The sequence below is a fragment of the Phalacrocorax aristotelis genome, chromosome 1 (assembly GCF_949628215.1).
Source record: "Phalacrocorax aristotelis chromosome 1, bGulAri2.1, whole genome shotgun sequence".
Lineage (NCBI taxonomy): Eukaryota > Metazoa > Chordata > Aves > Suliformes > Phalacrocoracidae > Phalacrocorax > Phalacrocorax aristotelis.
In genome coordinates this window covers 151,597,722-151,612,195 of record NC_134276.1, presented here as the reverse complement: position 1 = coordinate 151,612,195, position 14,474 = coordinate 151,597,722, and the positions used below count along the sequence as shown (strand labels likewise).

Sequence of the window (14,474 nt, the reverse complement as noted above, 5' to 3'; positions counted from 1 at the left end):
AAGCATGAAATTATTTTCCAAAATAATGAGCAATTGGGACACAGATTTTCCAGGAAACAATATAATGACGTGAATAAGGCAGTGCTGTATCTCTAATAAAATGTTAGCAATTCCCCAGATAGAAAGCCATTTCCAATTAACTGTTGGTAATTAATAGCTACTAATTAAAATAGCTACCGGGGATATTGTGTTTATAATCATTACAGCTTTTGGCTAGCTTCACACAACAAGTGGTTGGAATTTACTGCACAAAGAATAAACACTGATTTGTTTCTTATCTCTCATTAATACCAAGCTTCAATGCTTAAAAAGCAATGTGGCCTTGAGAATAGGGGCTAACAGTTTGTCTACATGAATAAACTACTGTAACGTAAGCCCAGGAGTAAATTTAAAGCATAGTAACTATTTCATGCTGTCCCCTGCCCTGTTTATAAGCAGCACAAAGGGATTCCTGGGAGATGCTTACACCATAGGTAGCAGTATGACGGCAGCCCACCACTACAGATTTAATACAATCAGCTCTGGCGCTGCAAGCAATGAAATTACAGCATCAGGGCTGCGCAAGCATGCAGAACAACTCGCCCGTGCTGTGTAGCGCCATGGCCAAGGCAGCTCAACAAAAGCAGCTCAGATATGGCTCCACATGCAGCAACCTCATTTCCCAAGTTCAGTGCATGTAGATAAATGCAGAACGACTGTTCTGGATCATTTCTCTCTGCAGATAAGGCCTCAGGCTCCAGCTCAACAAAGTTTATAACATGTTTGCATCCATTCCTATTCATCCATGAACACAGACCCCTTTAGAAATATTGACTGTGTTTTAAGTGCTTCGTGGCATCAGTATCTTTAAGTGCTGCCTTCACCCCCCATCTAAATCAGTTCGCTCCAGCAGATGATACCTCCTAATGTACATGCTGGATTGGCAGAAGGAGGGCTATGGAGGGGCATGTGGGGACACCTCAGTGGCCACCCAGGCTGTTTGCACCCACCCCATGATTTCACTGTAGACTTGCTAATTGCACTGAAGGAAATGCAATGGCTCAAGCAGCCCCACACAGCAGCCCTTCAACCAAGCAGTTTGCACGTTAGAGACGCTGTGCAGCTCTTACAAGGAGGGGCAGGCAGGGGGACGGTTTGTTGCTGCTTTCTGCAGTTTCTGCCGTCTGAAATTCAGAGGAAATGGAGCAATCTGGGTTCCTGTTCAAGTTCAAAACGCTCCTAGTCAAATCTAGGAGGAACAGGGGACAGGCATCAGCCTAGCTTTTTTATTTGTACCACAGCTCCTTTGGGGAATCTGGAATTATCTCTGGTAAAAGAAATGACCTTGAGATGAACACCCGGAGCTGCCTGTGTACATACAAACCCTGCCACTGGCCAGGTCTGTGATACCTGACTGTACCAAAGCCTCATCCTAAGATGCATCCTGCCCAGGGTGGAATGGGGATGGCTTCCTTTGGGCAGACTTTTTTTCACTTGGGAATCCCCCAAGGGTGCAGCTAGTCACCCACGACTGATAATTTTGTTCTAGAACCAGGAGCCTACAGCAGGTGTTTGTGGTAGAAACATGGCTGGGAATGCCAAACATAATATTTTAGCAAAAGTCTTGATAGATACTTGAAATTTTTGATTAAAAAAAAAGTGAAACTGAATGTACAATGTTCATAACGGCATTTTGGGGTTATACCTATACGAAAAAAAGATCCCATTTGAACCATAGAGTTGATGTCTTTAAGGTTGCAGGTTGCTCAGAGAGTTAAGGGAGTTCTTCCCAGCTGCTGGGCTGAAATAAACCATTCAGCTACCAAGAAGTTATTGTGAGGTGCAATTCTGACATTGTACAGTAGAAGACCCTACTATGGAAGAGGAACACACTATAAACCACCACACCAAAGTACATGCCAAGGGACAGTCAGAGGCAACTGTCTAAATGTTTTCTGAATCATGTTTCCAGCAGAAAAAGTCCCCAGGATTTCATTTATTAAGAGAAGCATAAATGAGGACTAATTAAGGTCAGGACTAAGTCCTGGGTAATAAGAACATGTTGTGACAAAACCAGTTGTGGAAATATGCAGGTCTTAGATTCACACAGCTCTAGAAACATGACAGAGACACAGGGTGGGTTTTTAAGACTAGTGTAATTGACAATGGTTCCCAGAGAGGGGACGGACCATCCCCTCCAGAGAACCACCCTCTCCAGAAGACAAGCATCAGTACCCATCAGCACTACTGCCTCCGGGGCCAATGAACCTCTTTGGGAAGGGTCCAGTAGGGTGCTGATGGAGGCTCTTTGCACAAACTACAACCAGTTAGTGCATGTTTTGTGGCATAAATGACTCCTCACCATAAAGCAGGGAGTAAGGACCTATAGTGCAGACAATGCCATGCTGTAGACATGCCTGTGACTCACCGCAGTGAAGGAGTTGAAGAGATAGTAAAGAGCCCAGGCGATGATGACAATGTAGTAGATATTCAGCCAGAAGGAGAGAACCACAGCTGCCAGCCCCACTCCTGTAACGAAGGCAGAGGGCAGTGTCAATCCAGGTCTCCAGTGCCCAACTGTGCTCATGGACATCACAACAAATTTTGTGGCAGAGCCAGAAAAGATGAACCAGCTCATCAATGCAGTACCTGGTACAGCTACACAGAACAGGTCAGCAAGGGAGACTTGGTTCCTCATATCTTTCACCCACCCATTTCCTCTGGGTGAACAGAGTTACCTTTCAGTATGCTACAGGTACTTTAGGGACAGAGCTCCATGAAAACAGAATCTGGTCACTTCCCCAGCTGAATCACTCTTTCCCACATCCAAGACATTTCTAAATCACCACTGGTTTCCAGAATGCTGCTACTCCAGCCACATTGGCAGATTCATCTCCCCTATCTACATTTTTCCAATGCAATTAAAATGAGCCGCCATGGGGAGGCTTGGGGCAGGTCTTCTGCAGCCATAGCCCCTCCATTGCAGTCCCCGCTGCTCATGAAGTGACTTGTCACTACACAAGACTGCTTGAACAGAGCAGTGATGTTAGTGACTGTGAACATCAGGGTCAAGGACAGCTTGATAAACACAGAGGAAAAAAGCTCCCCTCACCTGCCACCCTATCCCCATCCCCTGGGTTTTGCTGATTTGCTTCCCAAACCATTACAGGATTTTGACTGTAGTTACATGCCATTGCCTTCACAAACGGTACAGTACAGTACCTTTAAACATGGGTGCTAATTTCCAGACTCCCAGTCCACCAACAGAGGTATACTGGCCCAGAGCGGTTTCCAGCAGGAAGAGAGGAATTCCAGCAAACACCAGCGTCAGGAAATAAGGGATGAGGAAGGCCCCTAAAAGAAGAAGCAATGTTATCGATGGCTTCCCCTTTTCCCGAGAAGTAAATGCCTCCAGCTGTGGTTTCTCGCTCTGCAGCACCCACGTGATGAGGAGCACACTTGCTTGGAGGTGACAGTTTGCAGCTGCAGTTGGTATGTTTAGTAGATCTTCCACTGAGATCACCACTGCCTTCCCCTTATCTGTTCCTATCACTATGGATATATAAGTATCATATGTATGTATATACTGGCATCACTTACTATGTGATGCCAGTCTCACTTAGTTGTTAGATATTTAGGCAATGCTAAGCCCAACCTGACAAGGAACTCAAAAGCCTGGACACTGACACTGCTAACTTGTTCTTGTTGATATTTCCTGTCTTACCTGCAGCAGCTCCCAATTCTTCACCTTGACACAAAAGAGCAGGGGAACTTCTGGCATTGGCCACTACTTCTTCGTTTATAGCTATTTTGGTCTTTTAAGGACACTGTGGCTGAGACTGTATTTGCTTTTGTAACATCTCCCCGCCCTTGTTCTAGGTTTTAACCCTTAAAATTCCTGGTGAAAACATAATTCGTCTCTATGGACCCTGTGGAAATCATCTCATTACTAGAAATGATGTAGTGCAGCCATTCAGTGGAGATATTACTTGCACCCCATTATTAGAAGAGCAAATACAATAGGAGAGCCTCGCCATGTGATTTGAAGGCTGTACACGTTCAGGTCATCCTGACTTCTAGGACCTGGGACAAAGCTCATTTTTCAGCTTCCTCATGCATGTGCTGGAGCAAATTCCTGCAGAAGATGATGGCTGGGGAGAGAGAGGGGACTTCCAGTTTGCTCAGAAGCAGCTGGCTGCATCCAACATGGCATGGGTTTCTGCACTAGCCGGAGGGCTGTGCTGTCAGTCTGAGTTGTCTTCTCTAGATACTAGTGGGAAAGCAAACACAGAGCCAGCAAACAAAGCCACTCTGGAGAGCTGCAGCCCAGCTTGCACCTGGCAGAGCCAGGCTCCAGCAGCTGCTCTCCAAGGACAGGGAAGCAGCAAGGCACAGCCAGGGATGCTGGCTCATGGGGCACCCAGCTGGGGACGCCTGCCTGCCAAGCAGGGAGCTGAGCCCAGCTGGGAGAGGCAGGCACCAGCACCTGGTGTGGGAGTCTGCGGGAGGCAACGTGCAAGAGGAGCTGGCAGCAGGTAGCGGGGAGAAAACATGCTCTGGGCCAGCAGCTCAGTGACCGTGACCCTGAATCACAAGCTGGCATGGAAGTGCAGGCTTTCAGCTTCACCAGCAGCCTGGTGTGGAAGGGCAAACATCTTTGAGCATCACTGCAGGAGCAGTGTTGCCCGCTCGGCATCCTCCCTTGCACCCTCACTAGCTGCCACAGCCTGCAAGGCTGGGCCAGGGTCAGCCTCCCAGGAGCCCTGCAGGAGCCCTGCAGGAAGCCAGGGCCTGCTCCACTGACATGGATGCTGCCTCGCTACCATTGTGCCTCATTGTAGAGATTGGAGACTGAGGTTATCAGCAGTCACAGTGCCTGCTTTTCTTTTGTGCAAGTAGCTAAGGAAATTTGTCCACAGCCCTGACAATCCTGCACTTTTGATCTACAGCAAGCCAGGAAGGTTTGTAGGTGAAAGATTTTATTAGACTCTTAGGAAAAAAAAACAGACAAACATTTGGACGCAGGTAATTTACCCTGGCTTGATAAAAATCCTCTAGAAAAGGGGGGAAGCTACAAACCAGACTGCAGCCTTGAAGGGAGGGCTGCTGGCAATGACACAGCCACTCTGGAGGGTCAGGTCCCCGAGCAGGCACAGGTGCCATCCCTGGGTGCTGTATGGCCAGAGGTGAAATGGGTTTGGAAATTGTACCTAAAATTTGTGTGTCTATGGCTAAATACTTGGCACAGAGAGAAAGGTGTAGTCTTTAATCTCTGGCCCTGGATGGGCTGGTGAAAGGTCTGGTTCAGTTTCTGGGTCTGCTACAAATAATTGTGTATGACTTTGAGAGATGTCAAACCTGTCTCCAAAGTCCATGGGTCAAAGGGGTCTTGGCACTGGTCCTGCCCTGCCTGCTCAGGGCATTGGCCCTTGGAGGCAGGGCAGGATCACACAGCACCTGGCACTCACTGTTCAGCTCCAAATCTGCCTGCAGTCTCCAGCTCCTAATGCCATACAGCAAAGAACAATAATTAATCCTTAAAACGGCAAACACTGCCCACGAAACAAAAGTTGAGCATTACAAGTTGTTACATGCTGTTGCTTGGAGTCTCAACATGTAAATGAGAAATGCATAATACTTATTTAAAGAAATCATCATCTCTCAAGTTATCCAAGCTCAGGATCTGAACCAGACAATTTTACCACCTACTGAGACACATTTGGAGTCAATTTAGAGTCCAGTAAAATCCTGTTGACATAGGAAGGACTGCATGAGGCTAGAAATCAGTGTAGAGGCTGGAGCGTTAGTCATAGCTGGGTACATTTAGCTGCATGCAGAGCCAGCAGGGAGCCCAGGCATCACTTTGGATAAAGCCTGGTCCCCACAGCGGATGGGCCTCGAGCTGGGCTGCCGTACCTTGGGTGAATATCCTCTAATTATATGCCCGATTACAATGCCAAGCAAATCAGCCATGAGCTGATACAATGTGACAGCAGTAAGTGAGACGACAATATTTCCATTCAGTTCAATTTGCCTGTGCGTAATGGAAGCAGCCCACACGACCATGCTCTGAGCAGTGCACATGCAGGACGCTAAAATTAGAGTCCCACCCACAGTCTGCTCTGCTCTGGAGGCGCCTCCGTCGGGGCAGAGCCAAGACAGTGCCCACCCGATTGCAAATCAGATGCCAACTTGACCCTTCCTCGCTGCTCCGCATCGGATCCCAGTGACGTCTTTGTGCGTCAGCTCTCCTGCCTGTCTCCAGCATCAGCAGCCTCCACTTGCTGCTCATTATTGCCGGCTGCAGGAACAGTCGTGCCTGTGAACAGCCAGACAGGGTAGAGGTGAAAGGAACGAGAGATACAGGCTGCCACAAATGGCATAAACCAGCAGGCGAGGCAGGGTGTTTGAGAGGAGGCAGGCACCAATTCCCGTGTTTCAGCTGTCTGGCATTTTTGCTTGCAGCTGGCCGATCCCTCTGCATGCCTGCAGCTGCAGGGGCAGAGATCACCCTGTGTGCCATTGCTAACGCTAATAACAGCCTTCCACACCTCCACAGCACCCTCCATCCTAGGATCTCAGTTGACTTTATAAACAGGATTGATTTTACCTTCAAAACACCCCTAATTATAGCTATCATCATCCCCACCCTTATGTGTGAGGAGACAGAGCCACAGGCAGCACGGATCCTGTGTGTTTGAGGTGGTGTAACAGTCACAAGGCAGAGACTGGGCTAAAAATCAGTGCTGGGACTTAGCCACTGGGCTAATGTTGCATGAGGAGGGCTAGTGCAGTCAGGTGCCAGAGTGTGGCAAGGTAAAAATCGCAGACCCGCACCGTGGCTCCGGCGATGGTGGCAAAGGCTCCCCCAGGTAGACCTGGCTGATTCCCATAAACCTCACCCTGCTCAGCCACACACTTGCACCTCTGCACAAAATGGCATGCTGACTGAGAAATCTTCTTGTCAAAATGGATAACTGTCCGGTCTGCCCCTGGGGCTTGCCCCATGTGCTTCAGAGAAAGGGCCAAGATCCCCCTAAATGCCATGGAACTATATGGACAGGCTGCTGCAGGGAGCTAGACCCCTCTCCTCTTTCCCAGGGTGGGAGGAGAAGAGCATCCTACACCACCAGAAGTGGGCTGGCAATATGAGAAGTCATGAGAGCCAAAGACAAAGTGGGTTTTGAAAGGGGAATTCAAGGCAAAAGGAAAAGAAAACAGATGTGGAGAAGACACGTGAGAAGACACCCTCAGAGCAGCATGAATGACCATGGCACTGGGGACTGGGACTCTGGGCAGTGAAGAACTAAGAGGGAAGCAAAGAGCAGCATGGGAAGACTAGCAGGTAATTCTAAAATATATACAGCCTTAAAGGTTGGATTTGCATGGAAAGTCTGAGAAATGGTTCAAGGAGGCGAGCAGCACTTCAAGGGAGAGGGAGGGTTATTTTAGTAACAGGCACAAACAATAGGAGACCTGGGCATGGGGTGGGGGGAGAAGAAAGAGCCTCTGCTCTACTGACACCAAAACAGCCCATACTCCTCTGCACAAAAGCATCTCCCTGCCAAGGCTAAAGGAATAGCACCATTTTAGAGGGGAGCTGAGGCACAATACTGTATTTTCTGACTTGATCCAAGATGTGCAGAAAATCTATAGCTGGGCAGGGAGCTGATCTCCCAGATCTCTTCATTTCTAACCCAGCATTGTTTCCCCATCGGCCTGCCTTTCTCTAGCCTTGCAATGGTTTGGCAAAGTCTCAGCTGAGGACTGGTAAGGAAAGGATGTTGTGGGCAATAATAAAAAGAATTCTAAAAGCTGGTGTTAGTTGTCCACAGAGGAGGGCACTGCTACCTACCAGCTGTGTCACATTTACTCTAAGTCCTTCACCAGCTGCCACCTTCTCTCATGGCCTCTGTTTTCCAAACATTAGGATGGAGAAGATAACTGTGACCCTTCTCACAGCACTCTAGTATGTCAAAGCTCATTTCCTTCCATAGATGATGACACTCATGCATGCCTGTGTACATGCACATACCTATGCATGCTTGTATATACGCCTACATGGCCCTGCTATGCTCCATGCAAAGCTTCTAATCAAAATTTTTCAGACATGTGACCCAAAATCAGATGCAAAGCTGTTACTCCTGGAGAATACGCTAGACTGAGAAGAAACCCACCATTAGCAGATATAAATTGATTTCCCTGGGAAAGCCCCAGCATCCAGCTTGGTGCCTATGTGCGTAACCCTCCTTGTAAATAAAGGAGGTCCCAGACACTCTTTGCTGCAGCCTTGCAAATTTGGACTGCAGAAACTTGACAAAACTCAAACTTCTTGTTATATTTCTTTGGGCTGCTTCTTTCCAACCTGCACTTGCTAGCAAAGCCCACAGACCATGGGAACTAGTCTCCTGACAGCTTAATAACTCACACCATGAGGGAGAGCTCTCAGCCAGGGGACCAGCCACGTGCCCAGACCCACACCAAACCAAAGGCCATTCAAGGAACAAGGCTGCTCGGGGATGAGCACAGGCGCTGAGAATTTCTCTTACCTCCTCCGTTCTTGCCACAGAGATACGGGAAGCGCCAGACATTGCCCAGACCAATAGCATAGCCCACACAGGACAGCAAGAAGTCAAATCTCCCCTTCCAGGAGCCTCTGTCTGGGATCTCCTCCTTCTTCTTGGTGTTCACAGCCTCAAGGGTGGTGGGCTCTGGCTCCTCCAGGGCTGCCTGCTTCACCTCAGTGGGAGAGCTGAGCTCCACGGAGGTGTTGTCCATCTTGCCCATCGTGACTCAGACGTACAGTCGCTCTTGCTCAGGGGCTGGAGGAGCAGGAGGGGAAGCCTCCACCCTGACTGAGTACAGATGAAATGCGAAGCGCTGGGCAAAGCTCCTGATGAGAAAGCAGAGAAAGAGGGTGTCCTGTGTTAGTGTATCAGGCTTAGGGGGGAACCTTGCTGGGTCTGAGGTAGACTCACTGGATAGACCAGTGCACATCAGGGCAGCCTATCCATGCCTCCCTGCTTTCCCCAGGGAGAAAAAGGAAGATAATTTTTCCTTGCTCCACAGCCACCCTTCTGAGGAGCCATGGTCACGCAGACTGCTAAGAAGAGGCTAAGACCTCGTTGTTACCAGCACATAGCAAACCCCTCAACTCTCATCTTAGCTCCTCTTCATCCCAACAGCTGCACTGCAGAAAAATTTCCAGAACCAGTATGTATGCAGGGAAGTCACAGCCTGTGCGTGACCCACCACAAAGCAGTCAAGGCAGAGAAATATATCTAGCATGTCTGAGTGACAGTGGAAAAGGGCCTGATGGAGCTGCCACATCCCCCCAGGCCTGGGGCCCAAAACTGAGTGCACCAGCCACGGAGCCATCTGAGAGATGGTGTGGCCCAGCCAGCCCTGCATGGCTGTGACAGTGTAGCTTTGCAGTGGCACTTCTGCTACGGCCATGCTCCACATTGTCATCCCATGCCCTAATCCCCTGTCATGGCAATGACACATCTGTGATCAGAGCTGTGCACCTGCAATGCTGGGCAAGGAAATCGCTGATCGGCTCAGCACCTTCTTGTACACCATGTCGCATGTGACATTGTAATAACCAAGTGTATTCAGATGATGGTCGCTAATGTCTGTAGCCAGCCTGTGAACCACTGAAATCCCACTAAGTCAGGACTCCAAAGTCCTGAGAATTAATTGGATGAGTCTGACTAAAAATTTAATTAATATTTCCATTGATTTTAGGCCCTAGGGAGTATATAACCAGCACAGCAAAACAATTCATAAAGAAAGTGAGAACATGGTCTGCATTATTACGCCAGTGTCTAAAACAAGATTGCACTCATGTCTTGAAAACTAAGGGCAGTTCTCCCTTCCCCTTGCAGAAGCTATTGCAAAGTCAGAAAAAGTCATGGAGGAGAGCCAAAAGGACACTCAAAAGTGTGGAACATCTTCCATGTGAGGAAGAGCTAAATGAACTAGGATCCATTGTCCTGTGGAAGAGGTGACTGACAGATGCCTACATACATATCATTGTCATAGAATGTGAGTATTCCCTTATTTCTGACACAAGAACTACAGGGGATTAAATCAAGACAGCAGGTGGTATGTTCAAAAAGAGCAAGAGGTGATGCTTTACAAAACGCACAGCTATGGAGTGAGAGTCCCCACCCCAGAAGAGGCTGGATGCTAAGAGTTTACATGACTTCAGAAAGGAAATTAAGAGGAAAAATAATGGAAGGAAAATCCACCAGGCGCTACCACTGCAGTTCAGGAAATCCCTGAGCTGCGTGTTGTTGGAGGTTGAGGGATTCTTCCAAGAATGTATCACTCCCTACTTTTTCCTGGTTTTATGCTCTCCCCTCAGCATCTACCTTCAGCCGGTGTAGAAGACAGGTTCTGGGACTGGCATGGCTCTGGCTCTCACCCAGTTCTCAGCCCATTTTACACAGAGCCAAATTTAAGCCTTCACCAGGGGCCATAAGCATCGCCAGTGCTGCTATCTCCCAGAGAATTCTGCTGACAAAAACATTCCCAGATGCACGCATAAAAAGAAAAACTGAGTGGGTATGTCAGGAAGCAAAGCAATACTATGAAGAGGTGGTATGCTCTAGCAGTTAAAACTGGCCTTGGTTGAGTTCTTACTCTTGGAAGTCTTGTCTCCTAAGCAAACAGTACATGTTTGCCCCATGGGTTCCCTGGGGGACTCATTAGTGTTTCTAAAGTGTCCTGAACAGAAATGGACTCCCAAGCCCAGACTTAACGGCAGTATTGGCTCCTGCTTACTACAATTTATAACCCATGATTTCAGCAGATGTATTTCCTTCCCCCACAGAACTTGTCACTGAGGTTAGAAAAACTGTGTCAACTGTGAAAGGAATGGCTGAACCAGAAATTAACTGTAATTCATTCTGGTATGTCAGAGGAGAAGCCAGAAAACTCCTTGCTCTGGGATAAAGGCTGTAACCAAAGCCCTCTGAGCTATGGAGGTGGCCCAGAGCCTCACAACTCCTCTAGCCCAAGGATGGTTGCAGGTAAGCCCAGAAGGAAGTGGCGGCACAAAAAAAGCCTTCTGGGAAGAAGAGAAAATTTCACATAGCCCATGAGGTAGATGTCAAAAGAAAGCACTGCTGGGCACCTGAAGCAAAGGCTTTGGTTAACAGATCCCCTTTCTGTCGTATACCTTGTGATAGCACTGGTACACCAGCTCCTGGTTCCTCAGCAAGGCAGGGAGCAAAAAGATTATACAGAACATGTGGGAGGAAAGTAAAATAAAGACAATTTATAAATCAAAACAGAAGAAATAGCACCAAAACCCCTGGGAAGAATTTAGAGCTGGGCTAAGTCAGGATAATTAGCTATGCCTGGAGACATAAAAAATTAGGCTCAGCAGAAGCTATTTTGATTCATTTTTTTTTCTGAGACAAAAAACAGTAGGTAAGCTGCTGTCTTACAAAAGTGTATATCATGCACTCCCTGTGCTCTTTCCCCTGGTCTTGCTGCCACAGTTCTGGAGCAATACTGCAGCTAGATGATCACACCTCATACTTCATACACTTGGGGTAGGATGATAGAGGAGCAGCAGACCACACTGGCAGCTTCTTCTTACCTGAGAAGTGAGGTCCTTCATCTCCAGCTCAGAAGGAATAAACTAGATTTATAGAGGTTTCTCCACAGTCAAGAAACAGAACAGACAAGAGAACCCACTGAAGGTTCATCCTGTCTCCTACAGTAATGGATGATTAGGGCAGAAGGGTTTATGCATGTCCTGCAGCCCGGCCATGCCATGTCTTTCCCTGGACACGCAAATTCTGGCCAGGAAAAATACAGGCATTTGTTGCTCCAGGCTAAGTGCTTGACTCCTATGTTTAGACATCAGCTCACGTGCTGGACAAATGGTCCTACTGGGACAAAATACACCAGCCTATCCACTTACCCACATGGGTCTCCTCCAGCATGAGCGCAGGGCTCTGCCCTGTGCTGACAGCCTAGGGAGAGTAGAGTCAGTTCAGCGGCTCTCTGTCATGTCACATTATTTGTTCTGAAAAGCACACGGTGCTTTGGGCACAGCAAAATGCCTGAAGGACTCAGAATGATAATCAATAGGAGCAGAGCTACAAGCTGGAGGTGGGCTCTGCTTCTCAAGGACTTGAAAACAAGGTCAAAGAGTTTAAACATGACACTGTAGCAGGTTTCTCATTTGTCGTCTTCTAAATACATCATATTCTGAAGCCAAGACTTTCAAAACAATCACTAAAAGCTAGGGTCATAAATCGCTGGCAGTAAAGTAGTGACCTGAGTTTCACTGAGTCGTGCAGAGGGTCTGGTCTTCTGCTGCTCAAGTCAATAAAAACAATTCCATGATCCCCAGCACACGCAGAGCCAGGCTGAAATGTATTCCGGAAAACAGTCCTTCCCCTCCTTTTTTTTTGAAGAATTTCACTTCAAATAAGAAAATAGCACTGAAAAAGTATTACCTCCACTTGAAATGCTGCCTGAAACTGCTAACAATGGTGACCTTTTTGTTTTGCCCTGTTTCAGTGTCAAATATTAACCGTGTGAAATATTAACAGTCTCCTCAAATTTGACAGAAACCAAAAATTTCAAGGGCATAAAATTGCCTGAAATGAAACAGCAAAAGTACTGTGTGGTGGAAACACATGTAAGAAATACTTTCACACCTCCCCACCTCTTATTTGTCAGTGCTTTAACAGCCACACAGACCACTTGTGACCCATGCAGGTAGAACCACAATTAGTGTAATTACACGGCACAGGCTGTTGTTCAGTCAATTAGACTTTTCCTTCCATCCACACCATTTTAATGACAGGCAAGTAGCCCCAAGGCTCTTGCTTCTTGTTTAGAGCCGTGACTGGCTGATCAGGGCACAGCAGACTCTCAGCCAATTTTCTGCTTGCTGCAGCAGCAGCATATGCTTGAGCTTCCCACATCAGTGAAAGCCAGAGAGGCTGGGGAAAAGCCCCCTGTGGGAGCCCCAGGATGCTGGTGGGGCCCTGGCCTCCTGTGGAACCCACTCTAGACTGGAAGATCACTGTCCTGCCCAGCTGGGTCAGGCAGACAGAGGGGCCTGTGTTTCACAGCCCTCTTCATGTGCTGCCCAAAAGGCAGCGACTGCAGCCACCCAGCTTTTCATCTCCCTTCCCTTGAAGAGAGGTGATTGCTCCATTATGGGAGAAATCAGCATTCATAGAGGACATGAGAAGAAAAAAAAATCTCTCCTGGGTGATGCAGCTGCTGGGTGGCCTCTACCTGCCCCCTCCTGCATGGGATTTGGGTTGTTGATGTCCAGGTCTGACCTGTGGTTGTTGCCCAACCTCCCTCCTCTGCCAGCAGCCCCAGGCAACTGGTGTCACATCCCGATAATGAGGATGGCACCACACCACAACCCTATCTAGATGAGCAGAGGGGGCAAGAGAGGCATGGGCCATGTTTTGTCAATTTTTATATGAACAAGATGTCTATACGAGGCCAGAACACATCTCACAACCCCCAGACACAATCCTGGGAGGGCTGTGGCAGTCCCTCATGCCGTGAAAAAAACAGGTGAAGAACTGTTGAGCTCCTGGTGCTGGCTGCAGCCTACCACATGGTCACTTTGCTGAGTGGGACCTTGATTTTTGCATTACTCAAGCAGGAGGACTCGGGTCAGCTATCGCAACACCTTCTCTGGGTCTGGATGCCCACTCGAATCTCCTCTGGCTCCTCATCCTGCAGAGGAAAGTGGGGTCAGATCCTGCTCCTGGCTGCAGACCATGCTTCACTCACCACTGCTGCTCTCACCTCAGTGGTTGAGGATGCGTTACAGTGCCTCTAAGGAAAGTGGGAGTTTTGTGCCTTTTTTGAACGATGCAAACAATGCAGCCTTTGACCCGTTTTAGTACTTGTATTTAAAGCTCATTCTGGTACCTGAGAAGCTGCCACAAGAAGCAGAGAGCCAGCAGGGCTCTTCCTTGGCTCCCACAGACCATCCAGACCCAGTCTGACCGACCACAGCAGCATGTGGATCGAGGCTGGGCCACATCCCAGTCCCCTTGTGGCAGCCTCTGAGCAAACTGCAAGCAGCAAACTGAACTGCTGCCTGCTTCAAGATTGGGAAAGACAGACAAGTGGCATAAAGGCATCCCTGTCTCCATCCTCCCCAGTGAAATTACCACATTAAAAAGATTAAAGGCCTATTTCTGTCCATTTTAAATATGCTGATTAAATTAAGAAGCATTTTCCTTTTCTTATATAGTGCAAGCTGCCATGCTGGGATACCATTTTCACAATTCTGGTAGTTTATACACTTTTTGGTAGATTATTCTTTTTCCCTGCCTGAAGCAATGCGGACATTTTTAGCCCAGACTCATCTGTCCATTCCCAGCCCCAGTTACTTTTTGAGCTCACTGGTGAGTTTCACCCATACTTGAAAAAGGAGCACAGTCCTCAAAGACATCCCATTCCTTGAGAAGTAGGGAATGGAGAGAGGGAAG

The 14,474-nt window shown here is 48.0% G+C and overlaps 1 protein-coding gene across 1 annotated transcript in view; it reads right to left on the bottom strand.

Annotated features, from left to right (window-relative positions):
* Nucleotides 1–14,474, bottom strand: part of LOC142067500 (sodium- and chloride-dependent GABA transporter 1-like) — a 48,803-nt gene that overhangs the window by 19,738 nt on the left and 14,591 nt on the right. The window contains exons 2-4 of the mRNA XM_075116185.1: nt 8,529–8,872; nt 3,202–3,333; nt 2,408–2,508 (exon numbers count right to left, since the gene is read on the bottom strand). Coding sequence (XP_074972286.1) covers nt 2,408–2,508; nt 3,202–3,333; nt 8,529–8,766 — 471 coding nt within the window. The 5' untranslated portion in view covers nt 8,767–8,872. The remainder of the gene's footprint in view (nt 1–2,407; nt 2,509–3,201; nt 3,334–8,528; nt 8,873–14,474) is intronic.